At 33.7% G+C, this 24,490-nt stretch overlaps 1 protein-coding gene across 2 annotated transcripts; it reads right to left on the reverse strand.

The window, feature by feature from the left end:
• Nucleotides 1–442: 442 nt before the first annotated feature.
• LOC149076126 (uncharacterized) lies at nucleotides 443–23,051 on the reverse strand. 2 transcript variants are annotated; one of them, XM_089243658.1, is made up of 12 exons: nucleotides 22,859–23,051; nucleotides 21,425–21,664; nucleotides 19,469–19,676; nucleotides 18,962–19,054; nucleotides 18,537–18,617; nucleotides 17,391–17,441; nucleotides 17,078–17,191; nucleotides 16,548–16,712; nucleotides 14,642–14,802; nucleotides 13,703–13,877; nucleotides 11,217–11,296; nucleotides 443–4,181 (listed from the first exon to the last, which is right to left on the reverse strand). In XM_089243658.1, the coding sequence occupies exons 1-12, from the start codon at nucleotides 22,958–22,960 to the stop codon at nucleotides 3,876–3,878; spliced, it is 1,776 nt and encodes a 591-aa protein (XP_089099784.1). In that variant the 5' UTR covers nucleotides 22,961–23,051; the 3' UTR covers nucleotides 443–3,875. The 2 variants fall into 2 exon arrangements, with proteins under 2 accessions (XP_089099784.1, XP_089099785.1); XM_089243659.1 differs by having other exon boundaries at nucleotides 3,750–4,181; nucleotides 16,548–16,709.
• Nucleotides 23,052–24,490: the final 1,439 nt, after the last annotated feature.

Here is a 24,490-nt window from a genome sequence, read left to right on the forward strand (position 1 = left end):
TTTTTTCCAGTTTATATTCACATTATTCATGTTAGTATGCATCATACTAAAAAAATTGATTGGATCAAGTCGCTTTACTGTACTAAGATGTATGAAAAATATACTTCAGAAAATATCGCAGAATCAAAATACAGTGAAACGCCTGTGTAACGATATTTAAGGGACTGAAGAAAAATATTCTTATTGATAGCATATATTAATACTATGAAAAGTGCATTAATACTAGAGATTAATATTGTTATATAGGCAATTATATCATTATAGATGGTATCGTAAAGTGAGAATGTACCAAGGTCTATTAGAAGTTGTCACAGACGTAACACGTGTATCCCGCTGCTTGTGGAGATGTGTTGAGAAATCAAAGCCCCTATTAATTAATTATTTTTAGTTTCACGGTAACAAGTTTCATTGTTATATGTAAAAAAACTGCAACAAAAAGGATAAAACGATGTGAAATTTTTAATTAAAAAGAAATAAACTTTCAACATCTGCATATACAAATATAGAAGAAAATAATATATAAATACACAGAGTAAATGAAATCTGGAAGCGACATATACAGATATCATCTTCAGTGAAAAAACTTTTTCTTTGTCTCTTATGAAATTTCTTTATGATTTTATTTCATTAGTATGCTTAATATCTTAACATGTCTCAATTAACACAAGGAAAAATTATATTTAAAAAAATACACTCAGAATATCAACTAAAACTTTTAGTTGAAAATTTATGTGAAAAAATAATAAACTTTATTTTCTTAAGAAAATATTAAACATGAACACGTAAATGACGACCTTTCCTTTCATGATACAAAATCTTAGTGAATTAGTACAAAATGAAAATACAGGTGATGGAAACGCTAGAGTTTTCCCCTCTCTCTCCATCACAAGTTTGATTCAAGGTAAAAAATCATAATCTAACTGTAGCCAGATTTGTACATGAGTTTGTAACCAAAAATCACTTGTCCAAACTGCAAGTTTTCATCATCATGTGTCAATGAAACATCTAATTCTGATAAAAAAAAACAAAAAACACATCACCTCACACACAAAACCTATTTCGAATACCAAGAATTTAACTAGTGACGTGTGTGTATAACTATGAATAAAAAATTTCTTCACAACAAAGGAATAAGTTTTGATCATGGTATGCATTGCTACAGGTAAGAGTTTAGGAACATTTTAGTTACAAACGCTGCTTGATCAAAAAAAACAAAAAACAAAAAAGAAACATACTTTAACATGCATTAGTTGCAAAATTTAATAAATTTACATCAACATTTTCACCAAAATCATTAATGGATCAAGAACACTCCAGATTGATAACAAATTCCATAGGATTTTGATTGAATTCAGATTGGGATGTGGTGGTGGCCAATCCAAGTATTCGAATAGTGCCACATGCTCTCTTAACCAATTTTTCACAGTTCAAGATCCACACATCTTGGCATTGTCACTCTGGAACATGCCATTACTTTCAGAGAAGAAAATGCCCATTGATAAGTAAAGACGGTTATTAACCCTTAGATACACAAGGTAAAGGTTAAGATACACAAGGTATCTAAGGTCTATCAAGGTATCTATATATTGGTTTCCCCTGACTCTCAAGGTGCCAATATATTGGCTCTATTTTTATATTTGTTATTTGATGCACAAAAATGATAACTGAAGATGATTTGTTTGTTCATTTATACTGTACTTTCGAAATGGAGGCTCCTGTTATAACTGTAGTAATAACTATACAAACAAAAGCAATTCTATCTTTCCCTGTTTGTCGGACGCAGATAATCTGTCACCATGAGGCATCATGCAAAAAAAAAATTCATGTAGAGGAGACTGGGGCTATTTGATATACAGCTACTTCCCCCCCCCCCCCCGTGATGAGCATTGAACACACTATTATTGCCACTAAAACTACCTGAGGGGGTCATCCATTATAGTTTCAGTGTGATGGGAGCTCCCAAAGAGGAAGGACATCAAGTTCCTTGAGTTCTTGCCAAGAAAGTTTTTTTTTTATTCTGTGAAGCCTATGAATAGGTTCAGGTGCTTTCAAAAGTTGTGATGGGTAGGGTGATCAATAATGTTTTGTATTCAAGTGCTGAAGTGGTTCATGAAACTTTTGTGGAACAGTGAGACATCACTCTTCTGTAAAGAGTCGTGTTGGAGCAAGTTAGCATAACAGCTGAGGGACATGTTTGCATAGAACACAAGTCATATAGCAGCTTACAGATTTGGTATACCCGTAGCAGAATTGTGCGAAAAATAACAACCACCAGTTCAAGTGAGCAATGAACCTAATTTTGACTACAGAGCTGTGAATGATGACCGACTTGTTCTTTTTGGTTTTTTGTAACTTTTTCTTTACATTTCTTTTCTTCTTCAAAATATTGAGTGCTTTATATGTACATAATTTTTGTTATGCATTTTTGTATTGAAATAAAAGTTTTATAGTTACCAACTTATGTTTATTCCTCAGATCCTATAACTTTCACGCCATGCAAACTTACCCAGAGGTTGTGCTAACTTGTCCCACATCTGGGGCAAGATGGCATAGTTTTTAATAATTTTTTAACAGATTTGACGAAACAAGAATACAATTTTAAGTGATATTTTCATCACTAATTTGTAGCCAAGAAGCTATTTGCAGCATCTGCCACATTCGCTGTGAGCATTACAGGAAAAAATAGTAAAATCAAAAAGTAAAAACTATGCCTAGTCCCGGTCTCCTCTAAACTATGTTTTGTTCATGTCCATCCAAATTATGATATCCTACACCACAAAATAAGCTTGCAAGTTTCAAATAAGCATAAGCACAAATAAGCATAAAGTTTCAAAATTTTTTGATGCACAGAACTTTTAACCCTAGGCTGGCCCAATAGAAAAAACATCAAAATCATAGCACTTCCGCCTGAGTAGGTATGAACCACAAAAACTCTTTTTGGGCACACAGTGTAGCAGTCACAAACATATAAAATGGAGCAATCTAATTTTAAAGCAAACCTCAAGCAATAACAGGACATAAACATGATATTATGGATACAACATCTCTTTGACATTTCCATTTATGCACTATGCAAAAAAAAAAATCCAAGCCTAAAAATAGCAAAAAATATATGAAGTTGATAACAGATTGTACAAAATGTAATAAATCATTCTAAAGACATTTGACAGCCATCAAATGATCAATGTTCTCTCCAACTTTTATTTTTCATTCACAAGCCTGTTTATTTTCTGTGTGGGGTATGGTAATATGTCACATACACTGATGGTATATTTGTTAGATTTGCATGTGTGCAACTATGTACAGCTTAGAAGGGGAGCATTGGTTATGATCGAGAATAGCTCAATCTCGCTTGCATCCTCAGGAATATTACCTGCTCTTTGCTCAGAAAAGAAACTCTCAACAGCAATGAACTGCCACAAAAGTCTTGTGTGTTTAATAGATGCTCAATATTATACTGGGTTTTTTTTTCCTCCAGTTATCCTTATTCCTCTATATTGTGGGGGAAGGGGACAAAAACATATACTGACCTATGCACAGAATGGGGAAGGTTCGAGAAATTTAACCTTTGTAGAGTTAATATTTACCCAGAAGCACTTCAAACATGTTATAAAATATATGTGATACAATAGAATTTCACATTTAAAACTCTCAAAACAAAACTGGACTGAAAAAGTTTTCAATGATATATGCATTTATATTTATATAATGCCATGCCCATTTTTCTTTTTGGGGCATAACATTTGCATAACATTGCCGAAAAAAATTCAGAGCAAAATCAAAAAATTGTTCTCAGAAAAAACTGCATATCACATACCACCACTGGTTTCTTTCGTAAAAGTATTATTTTCAAACCCCTGTCTCGCACACTCAGCCTATCTGGGATTTCTTTCGTGTAAGGAAACGAGCAAGTTCTTTATGTCATCCACTTTATCAGACCAATATTCAGGAGTGGTTTCGATTAACAATGACTCAACTAATGCAGCTATCTCGATACAGTATGGAGCGTACTGGATGTTGAATATGTGGAAAGAAGCAAGGTAAGCGAAGAATGCCTCTACAAAGTTTTTGCAGTTGCACAGTTTTTTCATTTCCACAAGGATGGTGAACTTTGCTTCTTTGTTTAGTGCTTCTTCCAGCGGTTTATTGCAAGCAATTATGGGATAAACGCTTTTTGTGTCCTGAAAAGAAATAGTGTTCAATATTTACTAGAATCACGGGCCATCGAGAAAATTTTTCCCAACAACCTGATAAAACATTTTAGCAGTCTTTTATGATTTTTTTATAATGATCAAAGGGTGAAATTGCTTCTTAAATGAGATGTATTTGTTTTCAGATACAGTGCATGCAGCTTAATGTGATCATTCATGCGGTATAACTATATCCGAAAAAAAATTGAAAATAGAGTAAGATGATCATACTTATTGCAACTATGTAGGGTTGTACATCCCATCTGATCGAACAGGACGTATGGAAATATAATTTTTTTTTTTTATATAAGTGGTTGCAAAATGTTCATGCAAAGGAATCGTGTCATTTCCTTTTTTCATAATGTTCTAAAACAGGTCACTTGCGCTTTTAAGCTAAAATGTTGCAATTACTATTATTATTCAGTCATTAATGAGGAGTTTGACTCTGTCTAATGCCCCAATTTCCAACGTGAGCCCCATGGGGGGAAACAATGTGATTTTTAGGGGGGAGGGCAATCAAGATACATGAAAATTCATATTTAATAAAAAAATTAATTTCACATAATTAATAAAAAATTCATTTTCATGGGAAAAATAATTTCTCAGAATTCAAGAATAATTCATATTTGATAAGGAATAATTCAAGAATAATTCATACTTGATAAGGAATAATTAAAGAAAATTCTTATTTAATGAAAAAAAAAAGACCTTCGAATAAATAGAATTCTCCAATAATGTAGGGCTTCCTATTTGACTCAAAGCCATTGGGCCTGCCTATTGAGACGTCATTGTATAAATAGCTACAGTATGACTTAGGCCACTTATGAGTATATACAGTATGACTTATTGGCCACTGGGCTTTATGGAAATTGTTTTTGGTGTGCACTGTCTAAAAGGTTGAAACCCTTGATTTAGGTTGATAGATTCTGGCTTCCTCCAGTGGATAGATCTTTTTCAAATACACTGTAATTAAAACTACAGTAAAACCTCTCTCGATGAACACTCTTTAGTTGACAATTATGTCAACAGGCATTAGTGTACTTTGATATCTATTAATGGGTACTTCTAATTAGCTAACATAATTTTCATTCCCATTTGGGTGTCCGTTATTAAGAGGTTTTGCTGTATATGTCACGGAAAGGGGACAGAAGCGTAAGTAGGACCTACTTCCGGAAGGGAGGAGCATGCAGGCTAATTTAATGTTCGAGTTAAAAACAAATTTTCTTCTGGAGAGATTCTCTGTGTTCTCAAATTTAACTACAATTTTTCACTCAAATTTGAATTTTTAACTTCAAAAAGTGTTTCAAATTCATAGAATTTCATTGAATTCATGATCGTCCTTACCCCATGTGTCTCTCTTAAAGGGGGAGCATCGGGATTTTACAAGATGCTTAAGTGGGGCATGGCCAAAAAAAAGGTTGGGAACTACTAGTCTAATGTGTTTTACAAATTACAATTTTTTTTTGTATTGCATACATTCCGTGGATCCCCTGAGAAAGTCTTTCTGCAGAGTAATTGTGAAACTGCCCAAGAACTGAAGGAATGAAAAGAACCTCAAAAAATACACCTTAAAACTTTTTTTCTTTCAAACAGAGTACAACTCAGGTCTATCACCATCTATGGGCGATTTACTACCTAGTGAGTTGTACCGGAAGTGTAACTGTGTCTGTACCTAACAGTCTGAGAGCGTATGTGGTGTTGTGTTTGATTTTTCAGTGTTGCCATCTATTATTTCAGAAGTGAAGTGAGTGATGTTTTATGATTTAATTACATTTGTATTGTTTGTAGGTCTGTTGCTCTCTGTGGCAAGACTTTTTAAAGGGGAGATTGGCTTGCATTCGCGCTACACCTTAAAACTAACCCCTCAAAATTTTGGAATTTTCTTCGCCCTAAATCAGCTGGTCCATCTTCCCTTAAAATTGATACCATTGACTTTACTTCTCACCTTGATATCGCCACAGAACTTAATCAGACTTTTTCCTCTGACCCCCCCCCCCCACTCCTTTTCAGTATTCCTTTTCCGATTCATTATTCAACTCCTGTCTTCTTCACTAAAGCAAGCCTTCTGAACCTGTTAAAAAAACTGAAACCCCAATCCACTGGCCCCAATAGGATCCCAAATTATATTCTCAAATTTTCTGCAGATGAAATTTCTAATTACCTTTAAATTATCTTCAAAAAGTCTCATTAAACTCATCTAACTTGCCCTCTGACTGAAAAATTAATAGGATTATCCCAATTCATAAATCAGGATCTCTTTCAAATCCCCTTAATTTCAGACTAGTCGCTATCACCTCTACTTGCTGCCAGCTTTTTGAGCACATAGTTGTCATGGAAATCGTCTCATACCTTGATTCAATAAACTTCTTTTTCTCGAATCAACATGGCTTTCGATCATCTTTATCAGTAACTACCCGATCTACCCAATTAGCTCTTTTCATACAGGATTTATCAAGCAGTATCGACAAAAACATCCAAACTGATATAACTTTCTTGGATTTCTCTAAAGCTTTTGATAGGGTGCCCCATAATAAACTTCTACTAAAACTCCAAAACCTTGGCCTATGTGTTCAACTGCTTAAATGGGTGGATTCCTTCCTTACCAACTGCAGTCAGTTTGTCTCCTTCAAGGGCCAGAACTCCCCATTTCACCAAGTTAAGTCTGGCATGCTCCTCTCGCCATCATTATTTTTGATTTATATCAATGATCTTCCTAATTTTTTTTTTTTTTTTTTTTTAAATATAAATCAAATTTATTGTTATCATATAACAGTACAAAAAGAAAAAATTTACCAAGGAGTCAATCAAAAAATGACCCATTCTGGTAAATGCTAGTAAAGATTAGTATGGAAAACAGAATAGTCAAATAAAAAAAAAAAAAAAAATCAAAATTATTCAAATTAAAATAAAAATTAATGGCAACAGAGGAGTGCAATTTAAAAACAGTTCTACATGCTGCAACTAAAAATATAATTTTTTTAGATGTTGGAATGAAAGCAAAAACGACTAGATGCAGCATGTAGTTAAATTAAACTGTTACGTTATTTAAGGATTATATGAGCAAGTGAAAAAAACATTAAAACAAATTTTCTATACCATCTAGTGAGAATATGTATTGCTTGACACACTTTTTAAAGGATGATAAATTAGTATTGTGAGTGATTTCTGGTGGTAATGTATTGTAGAATTTTGGGATAAGGTAAGTAAAATGTTTCTTCAACAGTGTTTTATGAGGCAGCGGAAGTGAATACATATTATTTAATCTATTTGAAGATCGAGATGTATTTAAAGGCAAGGAGAATTGACCTTTGAATAGGAGGAGAATAGATTTATAGAAATATAATTGACGTAATGTAAGTATTCCAAGATGTTGATGAAGTTGTATTGATGGTGTAGTAAAGTTATTTGTGATGATTCTAATTATTCTCTTATGGAGGCTGATTATAGGGTAAAGGGTTGAAATATAGTCAGAACCCCAGACAGTTAGACCATATAGTAGGAGTGAGTGAAACAAGGAATAATAAAGGGTTAATAAAAACGACTGATTCAAGTAGGATTTGAGATAGTAAAATTTATAAATTGCTAGTCGTAGTCTTTTTTGCAAGTACTTGATATGACTCTTCCATTTAAGATTGTGATCAATATATACTCCAAGGTATTTAATTGTAGTAACTTGTTCGAGACATGAACAATTACAATCAGAATTAATAGTACAATTGCAATTATGGAAAATTAAATTAGGGTGAAAGTGAGTGTTAGATTGGGAAGAGAAATTTATAAACTTAGTTTTTGATGTATTTATCTGAAGGTCGTTAGCAACAAACCACTTTCGAATTTTAATTAAATCAGTATTGATTAGGTTAGTAAGAGATTGAAAATCATCAGATGAGTAAAGTAATACTGTGTCATCGGCGAAAGTTATGATATTGCCATTTATGTTTAAGTTACATAAATCATTTATGAATATTAAAAATAATAATGGTCCCAATACAGATCCCTGAGGGACGCCTTTCACTATTTCCAATGGGGTGCTAAGGCTATTGTGAATTTTAACTGATTGTGTTCTATGAGTTAAAAAAGAAGCAATTAGATTCAGAGTATTACCTCTGATTCCGATATATGACAACTTATTGAGTAATACATGATGATTCACGCTATCAAATGCTTTTCTTATATCAAGAAATATTGCAATGGTTTTTTTAGATTTATCAATATTTTCAGCGATAAATTTAGTAAATGTTAGTAGAGCAGTTTCTGTGTTTTTATTAGGAAGGAATCCAAACTGGTTGTTAGAAAAGAAACTGAAATGTGACAAGAAAGAAAAAATTCTATTTTTGATAATTGTTTCAAATATTTTTGAGATAGAGGGTAGAACTGAGATTGGTCTGAAGTTGTTAAAATCATTGGGATCTCCAGATTTATAAATAGGTGTTACGATAGCTGATTTTAAAGACCTCGGGAATTTACCATTAGCCATACATATATTTATTAAATCTGGGAGAGTATTCAAAATATTATATGGTAGAATTTTCAAGACCTTGGTATTGATTGTTTCTGCAAAGGATCCAGAAGTGGGTAATTTTTTAATAATTGTCAAGATTTCATCAGCAGTTGTTGGAAAAAGGTATATTGAGTGAGAATTCGATTTCATGTATTGCTTAAAATCTTCATTTATGTTGATATTGAGTGTGGAAATATTAACAAAATGGGAATTGAAGTTTTGAGCCAGAGAAATAGGATCAGAATCAGAGGAAAACAGTTTATTATGACCATCAGTTTTTTTAATTATACCATCAATGAATCTCCAGCGTTTTGTGGGAGTGTTACATTTTGAAAATTGGTAGGAAAAATATTCAAGTTTAGCAGATTTTATTTTGGATTTGACCAGCTTTACAACATTTTTATAGGCTATATTTTCAGCTATATTTAATGGGATATCGAATGGAAATTTTCGTGTTTTATAATACAGTTTTTGCTTAATTTTTGTCAGGTGTCGTAATTCATGAGTGATCCAAGGATTCAGCTGCGATCTATTGTTTTTACAATTGATATATCTAGCGTGATTGTGTACTATTGTTTCAAGTTTAAGTAAAAATTCTTCAAAATTATTAGAAGGGTCAATATTATTGAATGAAAAATATGAAGTTTCCGATAATCAAGTTTTTTAAACTGACGGATAGTTAGTTTTGATCTGATAGCTGAAGTGGATATACTAAACATTCCATCAATCACCATATTAGATTCTTTGCAGATGATTGTGTCATCTACCAAACAGTGCACAACGAATCTGACCAAGCATCTCTCCAAAATAATGTATCGAAATGGTGCTAGTCCTGGCACACACAATTACCCCTTAATTCTTCAAAAACAGATTTTTTTTAAAATTACTCACAAAAGACTTCCCCTCGTTTCTTCTTACACTATCAATAACTCTTTTATCACTGAAGTTTCTAATTATAAATATCTGGGTGTAATTATTTCTGCTGACCTCTGTTGGAATCTCCATGCTGATTACGTGTTTCGTAAGTATCTCCAAAAACTCTTTTTTTCTTTGTCGAAACCTCAAAAACTCCACCCCTCACCTCAGACATCTCTGCTTCCAAACCTATATCCTTCCTGTACTCATATGCCTGTAAAATCTGGGACCCCCATACTTTCTCAAACATAGACAAATTAGAATCTATTCAAAATAAATCCGTCCACTTCATTCTTAACTGTTGGTCATCCTCTGCCTCCGCCACTGAACTCAAGCGCCAACTCAATATGCAACTGCCTTTTACCCATAGATATATCTCTCGATTAACTTTCCTTTTAAAAATCATTCATGGCCATTTTCATATCGACACTTCCAATTTTCTAACTCCAGCTTCATCCTTTTCAAAAAGAATTAACCATTCACAAAAATTGAAACCCATCCTTGCATCCACAGATTGTTTAAAATTTAGTTTCTTTCCTCGAACAATAACAAATTGGAACAACCTCCTGTCAAACATGATTGTACAGACTGATTGTACAACAGTCTCTGCTTTCCTTTGTAATATCAATCGTCTCTGTCAAACTTCACCACTGCGTTCCCTTGTATAGGCCTCAGCCAAATAATATTGTATAAATAAATATTTTTTTTACATTAAATTTGTCTCCACTATAGGTAGGGCTATTGCAAAAGTAGCTTCATGCATGCATGATAATGTATCATAGTAATCCATGTATGCATGAAACGGCTACTGCCTCAATAGGACATTGTGAACCCAGTACAGAAATGTTTGTAAACAAGGGAAAGGGCACTTTTCTGACCCTCTACATAGTTTTGCAGGTTGATAATGATAAATTACGGGGGGGGGGGGGGAAATGTCTAGTTCAACCTGAGCTTCAAAATGCTCAAAAAAATTGATTTATGTTATCAATTTTTTTGTCGTCCAAAGTCCTAATAACTATAAAACATTTTTTCCCATGTTATGATAAGAAATTTATCAAATATGATATTGGATAAGAAATTTTGAACAAATTAGTGCATGCCTGACAGTGATGTATTATTGTCCCTAAGTATTTATGAGTGTCTGAGACTTACATCTGTAACTTTAATCAAAACTTGACTCAATTGTTACTGGAATTATTAAGCTCTAATGCAGTTATTTTCAATTAGCATTTGTCCAAGGACGACTCCCTAGCTCAAACACTAATGGAACTAAGGACTCCCTAGCTCAAACACTAATGGAACTAAGGACTCCCTAGCTGAAACACTAATGGAACTAAGGACTCTCTGGCTCAAACACTAATGGAACTAAGGACTCCCTATTTCAAACACTAATGGAACTAAGGACTCTCTGGCTCAAACACTAATGGAACTAAGGACTCCCTATTTCAAACACTAATGGAACTAAGGACTCCTGGTGCTATTTCATAGTCACTATATCATTGTCATTATAAGTATGCCTCTGTTCCAAAGCACGTCCGTGGACCACTTTTGAAAATCACTGTTCTATTTTGTTCAGGAACCAACTTTCAATAAAAAATTTAAATACTCGCCTCAGCAAACGACAGAAATTTCCTTATATCCCTGTCAAGGTACATTGGTAGAAGAAAAATTGCAGCAGCTGACTTCATACCTAAATTAATGATAAGGAAAAAAATGAAAGGATAAATTTAGTTTATTTTTTCCTTTATTTGATAAATCTGTTGCATATATATCTAATAGCAAATATATTTTGATCAAACTTTATCTAAGGAAATGGTAGCAATTGCTATTAGCGTAATCTAGTGACAACATGGTAAACAGTGCAAGAGTTAACAGTGCACTTACAAAAAAAAGGCAATAAAGTTTAACAAAAATTATATGGGTCAGTGCATTAAAGACATGGTAGCAGTGCCGTCTTAACGCATGGGCACAATTCAGGAAGGTAGGGTAGAAGTTAATGGTGCAACACAAGATCCTATGGGTTAGCTTGAGTTAGGGGGGGGGGGGGCGATGAGAGGGAGAAAACTGTCTGAAGAAGGGGGGGCAGGGCGGGTGAGTGGAACTAAAAGTTTGGAAAACTATGATCTAGATTGATAGGCAAGCAGGTCCAGTGAGTTTGGGGCCTCAGAAAAATCATTTTGCTCTGGAGGCCCCCATAATGCTCTTAAAACGGATGTGCATGGTTAATCTTTGTCATTCATTTAATGGGTAATTTTTAGTTTAAAATTCAATGCTTGCTACCAACTCTTGGCTGAAAATATGGAGGCACAAACTCCTGTGTGCAGGTCAATTTGGCTAATTTTAGGGGTTTCCTTGGTTCACAAACCAATTTTTAGAAAAATTTAATTACTTAAGTAATACAGTTGATGCTCGTGACAATGACCACTCGTTATAACAATGGTTCTATCGTAGCAACAAGTCCCAAATATTTCCTCATCTCCTCCATGTTATTTTTTACCCAATATAACGACTGGTAAATGTAATTTAATCCATTACCATGACCAAACATCTCTGCCCCCTCCCGGCTTTTTGTTGTATTTTGTCCACAATTTTTGCAAAATTGACAAAATCAGTCATTGAGTGTTTGACCTTTGATACTTGGAGAAAAAAGGGTATGAAACATAGATTGTTTAAAGTTAAAGCATTGTCACTTCTACAGAAAACCTGTTGCCTAACTATCACCGTCACTGGAAACTTCTCATACGCTGGCTAAATCTCACGTCATATATGATTGGTTTTTATCTTATTCCAAATTTCTCAATATGAATATTTCTCTTATACAGGCAAGTTAACTTGTATTTTCGTACATGTAGTGAAAAATAAGTAAAGGTTTTGGCCACATACAGTATTTTTGTTAGTACAATGTTCACACTGTAGTATGTATTTAAATTATGCTTTTTTTTCTCAGCCAGAAACATTTTCATTGCAACATTATAACAAAATGAAAGAATTTTTTTTAAGCCCAATATGGAGAAGCTAAACTTTATAATTTTTTTTAAACGTTCAGTGTAACGGCTGTTTTTAGTGGAACAAAGGGGTCATTATAATGAGCGTAAACTGTGTAAAGAACATGAATCACAAAAGCACAATGGGCAAATGTTATATGGTCTATATACAAAAAGCACTCCTTTCTGTGTCTTCATTTTAAGTGTGTGTTTCATTAGCATGGATAACTGTTTTCTTCTCTCATATATATATTTTTTTTATGTTATATTCTTTCTCATTAATGTGAACATCTCATCAGATATAATGCAAACAAAATTTTCATGAAAAAATGTTTTACTAGAAAACACTGATTTTCTTGCAGAGCTTAATTTCAAAGAATGATGTGTAGTATTGTTTCCCATACGGTCAGTGGGGGAATCATCTTATAATCTGAAGGATGGCATAACTAAGTGGAATAAACGTACCTTGATCCATTGGTGGATTTCAGCAAAAATAGAATACATAATGTGACAAATTAACAAAGAATATTCCAATGACCTTTATCTTTTTTTATAGGATAATGAAATCTTTTACATCATTCAAATACGTCATTCTTTAGTGCAGAGGAAAATCTGGGTTCTTTGGATGCGCACAGTAACAAGAGTTTACTGCATTCACAGTTTTAGGCTAAGCATTCACATCAAACAGCTACAGTTCTGTTGGCGATTTCATTTTTCTGTGGCACATTATTTATCAATGCTCCAGCAAAACACTCATTGAAAAATATTTCTATAGAGCAGTTGTTCTCAAACTTCTGCCACCTGCGACTTCCTTGTTTCGGTCAACTTTTATCTGCAACTCTCCAAAACATTCTAAGGAAGAGCCACTTAAAAGCCCTGAACAGCCACACATCAATATCGATAGCTCACCCTGATGCCTTTAGGAGTCCTAATGCACACTTTGAGAATCACAGCTCTAGAGAATTTGAATACTCATGAGGCAAATTTCAACTCCTCCCCTCCTTCATAATTACATCATGAAATCACAAATATAAATGATTGCATGAGAGGAAAACAAGCATCAATATACTAAGTGTTCACACTGAAACTTGCAAAACTGTCTTTTAACTTACATTTCATTTCATCCTCTGATTTGACTTCTTGGAGCTTTTTCTGGACAGTTTGACAAACAGAAGATGAGGAAGACGATGGCACATTCTCAATGATAGCATATGAATATCGCTCTAAATTACTCTTATATGTATCATAGTTTACATCACCTTTCACACGATTGTATTCCAGCAAAACCTAACATGAAAATCAGAAAATGATTTTAAAAAAGTGATCATTAAATAGATAAATGTATAATTAAAAAATTATGTGATGAAACTAATAATGCTATATTTTGAACATGTGTTATTGCACCTCTCTATAGCACAATATATTCAAACATAATATTCTATATATTAGAAGATTTGAGAAAGCTAAACCAGAATCTTCTGTAACTAACACATTGCAAGAGGAGAAAAATAAGATCTTAAATTTTAAAGATGGAGCTTATTTCAGGAGACTGTACACTTCAATTAACAGCAGAATAAAAAGAGTAAGAATAGGATGACCAAGACCTGGATCAAACTATAAAATTTTGATAAAAGATCTTTTACAAAACTTGAAAAAAAGCAACCAATAATAATATTAGTTATATTCACACAATGTAACCGATGCTCTTATTGGTTCCATATTTCATGTTCTGTAAAAGAACTTTTATAGTGTAATCCCAGCTTAAGAAAATTTTCTTTCTCCTTCTTGGGAGGGTTGCTATAGTTTCTTGTACAGCATCTTGCCAATGTTCTAAACAAAAACTACTAAAATACATTTTCACTGTCCTATTTTCAATTTCTTGCTAACAAAATGTTAAATCTTTCTTGATAACATTGCAAAAATTTAATGAAAGTTAAAAAGATCTAACCTTTTCATCACAACTGTATCTAGAAAGTTTTATTCCTAGGTAGTTATATATATGTTTGTTAAATTATTCAGCTACTTTTGAAGCAACAAGGTGAAAATGTTACCTCTTTGACATTGAAAAGTAATGGGTAACGTTTCTGGATTGCTGCAACATGAGGGGCATTGTTCACAATGTATCTACGCCTTGCCTTAAATGTCGAGTCCATTTGTTCACTCATTCCAAAATGCTTTACTTCTTTAACATGCAAATTTGCTAAATGAGTAGCTGCAATAGGTATAGAAAATATGAACTTATAAATGAACTGAAATATGAAAACTTAATTGACACACAATTTACCCTCTTCCTCCTATACTTTTGTATATGGGGAAGGGGTATATGATTTCTTCAATCATTCACTCCAGCTTTAAAATTCAGATTATCAGGAAGTTATCTTATAAGCTTATTTTCTGATCTATAAGTATGTGACAACAAAAATGGTTGAAATGAAAAATAATTTCGCCTTATACGAATTCAATGAGCCTGGAAATGTTTTGTCTTCTTCCTTACATTGTTTTCGACAACATTAAATCTGTGGTCAGATGGCAAAATGTCAAGCCATTTTTATAAAAAATTGAGTTGTTCACATTCCGGAGTCTCGTTCATCAAAATTTTTGAAGGTGGTAAAAACCTGTCTTTCTTATGAGGAAACAATGGCAATGCAAATTGTAATAATTCAAAAAACCACAGCATCACATTTTGGCAAAATACAGCAAAATCTCGTTAAGTCGTCACCCTAATAAGTCGTCATTTTTCTTCAGGCCCTTCCAGCTTTCATGGACAACAATGTTATTAAACCCTTGTTTACTTGTCGCTAATTTCGGTTAACTTGCCACAATGAAAAGGTTTGAGAAAGAGGAACAGACTATTTTTATGGCTCCCATTAAAAAAAAAGAGCTTGTTAACAGTATTGCCATATGCTTAAAAGTCACCATAAAATCCTATATACCCAAAGGGAACAGTTTAAGTAACGAAAGTTACGCTAGGGAAGTTCATTTGCAGACTAAGGTTTTTGAAACGTTAGGGACTGTTCGAGCTAGATCTCATTTCTGTATGGGACCCTACTAATTTAGGGCTTCAAACTTGAACAAAATACCTTTGTTGAAAAAAATCAGACATTCTTTCCTAAGTTGAGGTCTTCTGTTTACTTTTCCCTGCCTGTTAGTCTCAATTAAAAATTACTAGTATAAATCAAAGTGTACTAGTACATTTTACAACAATAAGTTAAGTAATAAAAGATCAAAAAAGGTAAAAAATTGCTATTATTTTTTCTTTTGCAATCTATAAATTTTATTAATATTGTTATTTTGATTCATACTTTAATAAATGTCATATTACTTTAAATTTACACGATTTTCACAAGATTGTGCAACAAAACTGACGGCACTCTGCTTAAGCCGTCATAATTTTTCGATAACATGAGGTGACGACTTATTGAGGTTTTACTGTATTGTTTACAATTTTTTTCCATCGTGAAATTTTTAAAAAGTGACTTATAACATTTTGACATCTGAGCACAGAAATATAAACCACCATTAGTAAATACAGGGATAAAAATATTATTACATGAACAAAAGTGTAAAATCCTAAAACTGATTCGTTTCTGCTTGAAACAAATCCTAGTCTGTTTGTTTTCTAACCACCTCAGTGGTTATTTTGCCTGTTGTGGCCTTTGTCTTTTCATATTTGTATAAAAGTATCATATCATTTTGTTAACTTTCATGATAGTTTCATTCTCCACGTAACTGGAAAATAGTAACATATACTACTATAGTTCATTTGCAGGTCTATTTCTTAATTATAAAGGAGTTACAAACGTATTTAATAATTGAAAAAAGACATATTTCATCTAATTTAAAGAAAATAATAGAATCACTTCAGCAATTTTGCATTATATAAATATTGAATTATCAATTTTCTTATCAAGCAGCTTATGCATGGAAAATGTTATATGTGAAAAGAAAAATTCATACAGAAAATTGGGGAAATACAGTCATTTTCAATTTGTAACTGATCTCTTCCTTTCTCTACATTTTTTATTTTTGAGCTGCTTTCTACATGTTCAGGTTCTATTATCATGAGATCATCATCATCATCCTCTATCTGTACAAAGGCCTCATTTTTCTTTGTGTCAACTGCTGTAAGAAGTAAATGTACCATGATCAACTAATATAAATAAAATTATAGTTACATAATTTCTCCATTTTAATAGTGTAATAATAATAATACATCCAGGCATATATAAAAATTTAAAATAAATTTATTATGAAAGAAAGTTTCACTACTAAATTCGCTTTCTTTTTACTACTTACCACTTCATAAGCAATGACCTAAGATTTATGGAAATTAACAATCTGGTATTCATCTTAACATATAGTTTTGGCATGCAATACTATAATTTTACTTTTATTTTCTTTAAAACAAATCTTTCTCACTCATCATGAGATAATTTGAATTGAAACAAAAAAAATTCATCTAGATCTCAAAATATAAGATATTATACCTTCAGATAGGAGGTGATTCCCTGAGTTTCTCTTCTCCTTTATCTCTGTCTTCTTTTCAGTTTTCTGTTCAACAGCCATCTCAACGCTTATAATTGAACAATTTGCTTCTGGCTCTGTGAAAAAAAAAATATATATATATACACACACACATAGTAGGAGCAATAAATGTAGGGTAAAAACATCAAGAGATATGAACATAGAAAATAAAGAACTAGCTAACAATGTTTGCACTTTCTGGATTGTATGATATTTTTTCAAAAATTCGAGAGAGCTGCTCCAGCAAAAAGTTTGTAAACCTCTGGTCTAAAGTACCTGCAATCTCTTTATCTTTTTTCTTCCTTTTTGTCCCAGCCACAATGTTTGCTATGAAATGTGAAAACAAAAATAATGGTCAATCAATATCATGGTAACATTAAATTTTTTGAATTTCAAGAGGGGACAAAAAATTAACAAAACAACAATCGATGGTCAAGCAAACAAACAATTGAATAAACATGGACGAAAGAAGTTAAGGTGATTTCAAAAATAATAACCCAATTATTTCTGGTTATCTTCTTCCACAAAATCTGAATATATGAATATGTCAGCAGTAGAAGAGTAAATGCTGTGAGACAGCAAAGTGATTAGCACTGGTAAGTTCAACAGGTCCATATTCAAATCATAAATCAGGTATGAGTGTCTCTTCACAGACAGAATCAATTCAGATTTGACTCAGAAATGTAAATCCCAGTGTAATTAGCTTATAATAGTGAATAAATTATATTTTATTAAGCCTGGTCAAATAAAATGAATAAAAAGTAAGTAATTGTGTAAGAAGGAGGGAAAACCATTTCTTCTCGGAATACAGATAATGTGATTATTAAACTTTGAACTTCATTTAGCAACGATTTCCAATATAATCTGAGCATAAATATCATTTTCACACTTTTGAAAATTGTAATGGTGAGAAATGATACATCAATAAAACCAATGTGTAACTTTTCACCATGTTGATTTACGATGGTAGAACCGTAGCATACCTTCTCGGGGCAAACATTTTCTTGGGGGGGGGGGGGGGCCCTCAAAAAGAAAAAATTATTTAAAAAAGTACATTTTGTGTGAGGCCCCCATTCAGCTCGGGGCAGTGCCGTGGATTATAGTATTAGACATATTAGCAAAAATTTTGAATTTCATAATTGGAAGTCGTGAAAGCAAGGTGAATAATATTAAAAATTTTGATTTCTTTCCTAAGTTTCTCAAAAAGATGATGATAATTTTTTTTTTCAAAGATAAGCAATTTAGCAGTTGATGTGATATTCATTTTCAAAAAATTATCCTTTTTTTACAAAAGTCTCGGCAGCCTAACAAAAAATTCTTAAGCAAATACCTGAATAAAATCTTAGTTGAAAAATAGTTCAATGTTTAAGACAGAAATCCTGAGAGATTTTAAGAAAATATATTAATGAGCTAAGAGCATACGTTTTTCAAGATGAGTGCTATTTCTTTTACATCTATTGATGTTTCTTTTAGCAGGAACAACCACCTTTTTGTTATCTGCTCCTGAAAAAGAGTATCAAGTTAAAAACTGAAAGGAAAAACAGAAAATCTGTACAAAATAGCTTTATAACATCTCAATCTTTGGTTTTTAGCACAGCATGTAAAGTAATACTGTAAAAATTACACATAATAATACCTTCTATATTGATAATCACCTATATAACTGTATTTCTCTCTGATGTCAATGAAATTTTTACAATATTTATATGTTCCACTTATAATGATAACTCTTTTATAAGGATATGTTTCTTGGGTTCCCCTGAGTGTCATTATATGGGCAATTATTATTATAGAGGGTATTTTTCACATAGGATTTTTTATATGTAGTTTTATTGTGAAGTGCATACCTTGTTTAGGTGAGTTAACAGAGTTCTTGATTCGATCTGATGCTCTTTTTCTCTTTCCATTTGCAGCATTACTACTTGAATTAACCAAATTTTCTACAGAAAAGAACATAAGTTACTGAATCAGAATGAAAACACTTGATGAGAAAATGAGTGTATGAAAAGTAATTCTTCACTGCATGTTGCACAAATCAGTATCAATATTATATCATATGAGAAATTTTAATAACAGATCTATGGTTATGGAAGAATAACTGCAGATCAGAAAGATTTTCTTATAATTATGTGTAACGTTAACATGAAGTTCTGAATATCTGAGAACTTATGATACAAATTCCATAGTTGACTGCTGAAAAAACTGCAATAATGTAATTCAACACCATGGCACAAGACTTAAATAACATTCAAAATATCACAAATTACTGATACCTTTCAAGCTTCAGGTTACTTAGTAAAGATTAAATTTCTCACACTAACAACAATTTTTAGGTTAAAAAAAGAAAATCTTACCTGCAAGCATGAAAACTGCATTATGTTCGCTATCATCATATAGTGCTGAACATGGCGAACGTTTTTCAGAGTATATACATTTTGTTTTGTTCATTGACATTGGTTTGACAACCCTGTTGATTATATCAATGGCTTTTTGGTGAGTCATTCTTGGTGAATCTTGAACGAATTCAGCTTGTGTAAATGTGTTCAAAATCTCATCCAATACCTGAAAATTAAAATAATTAAAAACACATTTATGTCAATAAACACTGCATCTTCACTACAACACTGTATTGGTACACTATATGCACTACAAACATCCATAAAACGTGAATGGCAAATGAAAACAATGACAGATGCACAGACAAATTCTAAAAGTTTTGTGTTGCTATCAGATCCTGATTTGGTGATAACACATATAAATTCTTAGGTGCCAATACCAATCTTTTAGTAGCCCTAGCAACTGGGATCTGTCAAACCTTGCCCATAAGCAAATATGATAACAAATAGACAACCATAATAAATGAAAGCTACTCTCGAGCAGTCATCTGGGGTGGTCAAGCTGTGGCACAATAATTTTTGAAATTTATTTTCAATGTGTATGTCACTCTACTATTTTTACACCACCAGACCTTACGTCCCGTTTTTACAGGACACAAGCATTCCGCTCCCACAAAATATTGTTCTGCAGCTCTCTTAATTTCATAAAAGTGTTCAGTTTGTCACTCTTTTGAGTTCTCAATTTTTTTTATTTTGAGTTAGAAATTTTATTATTGCAATGCGCATTGTGTTTGCTCATGCATGTAGATGCCCATTGTACCTAAACGATGTTAGGCATAGACACAGGAATAATGGTGCCCGGGTTCCCCCCTCCCCCCAATAAACATTGTTAGAGGGCTTACAATATTTTATTTCCCTCACCCCAGAATTCATGGATATACAAGAACATACAATGAAATTATATTATATATACATGTTCCCCATGTGGACAATCCTGAATCTTGTATACATGGCCATTCGGTAACTATACCCAAAGATGAAAAACCAAATAGAAATGCATTGAATAGAAAGTAATCACATAAGAGTGCTAACCATACTAAACATAGGGTTGGCACAGCTACAAGATCATCATTCATAAAAAACAGACTTTAAAAATTGAAGAGAATTTCTATAAATGAAAAATGGAATAGAATTTTTTTTTAATTTTTGAAAAGTGCTTATTTATATCCAATGAGTTACATTTCCAAGCAAACGATCACACATCAATTGTTGTGTTGTTTTGTGTAAACATGCACTGCATGACTCATACTGCTCACCAGACAGAAAAATTAAGATTAATGCAGTGTATATTAACACATCTCTTTAATTCAACTTATGTTGAAGGGTGTTTTTATTTGATATATATAATACACTTCTTATAGCTAACTACTGTACTTTCATTGATGTACACCTTGATGCATTACACCCTTATAAGACCTTTTTGTTACAAACCGGACTTTCATTAACACAAACTTTTAGCCCCTATTAGTCCATTACAATAAGGTTCTACTGCACCTATCTTATGTTATGAGTTCCCTCCCCCTTCCCACGAATGATTGAAGATAATCTAGTTATTCTAGCATGTACTCCTTCATGAATGTCTAACAATATAATTCCTAATTTTTATTCTCATTATTTCTTATTCTGGTACAGTTAACTCTCCAAGCTGGTTCAGAAATTTAAATGCAAGACCCTATTTGCAGTATTTAAATGAAAAAAAACTGAACTTTGTGCATTATATTTTTTAATTTTAATTCGAAAATTGTAAAAAAAAAAAAAAAAAGTTATGTTATAGTAAAATGTTTACTCCATGCACAAAAAATTTTACTGTGATTATTTTGAAAAATAATCAGGCGGTAAAAAATTTCTCCACTTGTGATGTACGTGTAGGCTACTGAGATCTGCACAGAGGAGCTAATCAAAAATGTTAATTACCTCACCCAAGAAGCAGCAACAGCAGTTCAATTTTCTAACTGTTAGGATAGCATACTGAAGAATGCTCTCCAAATTACTTGCGGACATGATGCCAGCGAACCATTCAACCGTCCTCTGAACATGACGATCTGGCCTACACACCCTATGAATCAGCAATTTGTACTGGATAACAAGATCAGAAGCTCTATTTACACCTTTCTGGAGTATTCGTTTTCCAACTTGGTCAAAGCGTGTACAGACCTAAGTAAAACAAACACATCAATATTTAAAAAAAAGTTTAATAGTTACTTTAACTTACAGTAACTTAGTGGCGAAGTCATTTCATTCTAAGTTGCTAGAATTCTTAGCTATTCAAAATATGATGTTATATTAGTTATTGAAAATTGATGGCTGTACTCACGTTAGTGTAATCTGAGCTGCAACTAAATACTTTATCAGCTGTGACAAGTGTGTATTTTGGTGTCCTATGTCATGTAGAAAGAACATTAAGGGGGCAGATATTGTCTGAGGCTTTCATGGTCAGCATTTAATTACTTTCCAGTTTTGGGCGATTAGGTTACGGTGCAGGGCATTTTCTTCTTAATGTTTCATCCACATCTGTGGAAGGCATCCTCTGAGGTTAAATGGATGTAGGTTTCCCCTTAGTTGCCGCTCTGACTGTACCTCAAATCAGCCATCATACCGTAAAATTCCTGGCATTTTCCCGGGAAAAGCGGAGTTCAATAAGGATCACACAATATATTCAGAAGACTGATATCAATGTATATTAAATACTGAATAAATAAACAAATCAAAATAGTTTTGACTGTAGGAAACGAGTTTTGTCTAGGATTTGATCACTTGAAAAATTTGAACTATCTGCAATGTAGTTCAGGTTAAACAAAAGTTATCCTAAGATGCAACATACAGAACTCTAGTAAACAGCGCCAAATCGATTTGGTGACTAGATATAAGTCACAGATATATGACAACACCGGAACATCTGTTTTAGTGTCAAGGAGGATGATGTTGGCAACATATCTCTGTATACCGTGTATGGGGAGAATTCACTGCCAAAAACGCCATCAATTAAAATTTACAGACACAAAAGCACCTTTTATTGACTAACGCAACAGTATAAAAAGCTCCTACTTGCACCTACTTGACAGTACAGAGACTGTAATTTGAGCTTGAAACTATTTCTAGTTCCGCACGCAATATGCGTGTATGCGCGCATCAGTGGATACGGGTATACACTCGACTTTCGTTTCTAGAATTGAAGATACGTAAATGTGACCACTATTCAATTGATAGAGGGCGGTTTTGTTAAGTATGACATACTGTCCTAAGCTTGACAACGCTCCCGAATGAATCACCATAATGATTTCTGGATGTTGGTTTCAAAACATCCTTCACTAACATAGCTCTAGATATCTGAACCCTTTTGAAACTTACCCATCGGAAGTGACCGACGTCCTCGTAAGAAGCACGTGCGAATATTTCTTCTAGTACTTCATCGGGAAGGTCTAATATATTGAGTTTCGGGGTGTCCTCCATGACGTTCGGATAATTCGATACGCGTTTACAAACATTAAAACCGGGACGGCTTTGACCGCACCTCAGTAATCACTGTAAGAAAAATCTGTGCGGCCTCCACCCTGCTTCATGCAAGAGATGTCTTTGCAGCTGATTGCCTTGGATAATTCAACCACAATCGGACAGCAGATGTAGTGAGACTGATCTGACCATATCAGATAACTCGATACACGGTATCATACAGGACACTGCCTTGAAATTGCTGAATTCCTGAATATTTGCAGATCGGGGGTTTTCGCACAGACATCATAACAATCACTGTAGTCCGTTTCAGGTTAACTTTGCAGTGAAGAGGAAGCTACGAGTGAACCTCATCACTCGTTGCTATGGCAACCAATGTATCGATGCGCGGCCTCGGTAAGGTATGGACGATTTCTAGGATATCGCGCCAAAATGTCATTGTGGTTGCTATAGATCATAGTTTCCCAATCTTTTTTGTCGCATCGCCCCCTTCCTCAGAAATTTTTTCTCCCAGCGCACCCCAACGCAATCTAACCCATAGAAACCTATGCTATACTCGTAGCTTCTACCGCCCCCCACGGGGCGTTAACGCCCACGTTGGGAATCACTGCTATAGATTTTTGGATAATGGTAACCAATATTTTTTTCTAATTTAAAAATTTCAAACGAAGAAACATCTGTTCAAAACTATATTTTTTCATTATTTTTTTCAAAATCATTAAAAAAAATTTAAATATTCTGTATAAATGATCAGATCCCAAGATGGTCTCTCTGGGCGGTCAGCGGTCATGTCTGTCTGTCTGTATAAATGATCATCATAAAACTTCGATTTATGGGAACTTCATTTTGCGGCGAAGGAGTACACTCTCTACCTTTCTCTCCACTGCAAAGTTAACCTGAAACGGACTATAGTATGCGTACAGACACAGATATGATCCCCATAGAATTCAATTTTAAAATTTCAGATCTTACTGTAGGAATACGGGCCGCTGCGCTGTTGTGTGAGCACTCTCATCCATACGGAGCAAGGCAGCAACTAGATACTTTGTCACCCGGGGCAAGCCGGAATTTTGTCGCCCCTTGCATGTAGAGGAAGCAGTTAAAGGGTGAACACGGCGCCACTTCTGATTTATCGCCTGGGGCACCAGACCCGCCTGCTTCCCCCCCCCCCCTAGTTGCTGCCCTGATTCGGAGGACCCTTCCAACACTACACTAGAAATATCTTTAGTGTGGTGTTGAGTCAGGTGAAGTTGGTTTTCTGCAGTTGGTTTTCCAACTTCAAGGCGTGAAAGTGTGACCCCCCCCCCCTTCCCCTCCCCAGCTCTCCCATTTAAGCTCTCCCAATGCAGCCGATTCCCCGCTGGGGCAGTTGAATTTTCCCTTTGGGGTCATTCAAGTATTACGTCAACATCGGGAGGGGGGGGGGGGTTTAGGATTTGCTGACTTTTGATGGCAAGAGGGGGAGGGGGATTTGAAGGTTGCTTACGTCATCAACCACCCTTTTTTGAAGAAATGAAATATTCTAAGCTG

Source organism: Pholcus phalangioides, unplaced genomic scaffold, assembly GCF_987345545.1.
Source record: "Pholcus phalangioides strain wild (caught in Gottingen) unplaced genomic scaffold, Ppha-v1.0 ptg000015l_1, whole genome shotgun sequence".
Classification (NCBI taxonomy): domain Eukaryota; kingdom Metazoa; phylum Arthropoda; class Arachnida; order Araneae; family Pholcidae; genus Pholcus; species Pholcus phalangioides.

Coding starts and splice junctions, on each gene's coding strand:
- LOC149076126 (XM_089243658.1), bottom strand. CDS start 22,960: ATGGAGGACACCCCGAAACTCAATATATTAGACCTTCCCGATGAAGTA. Junction 17,192..17,390: donor AAAAGATAAAGAGATTGCAG/GTACTTTAGACC, acceptor TTTTTTTCACAG/AGCCAGAAGCAAATTGTTCA. Junction 13,878..14,641: donor TACTTTTCAATGTCAAAGAG/GTAACATTTTCA, acceptor TTTTCATGTTAG/GTTTTGCTGGAATACAATCG.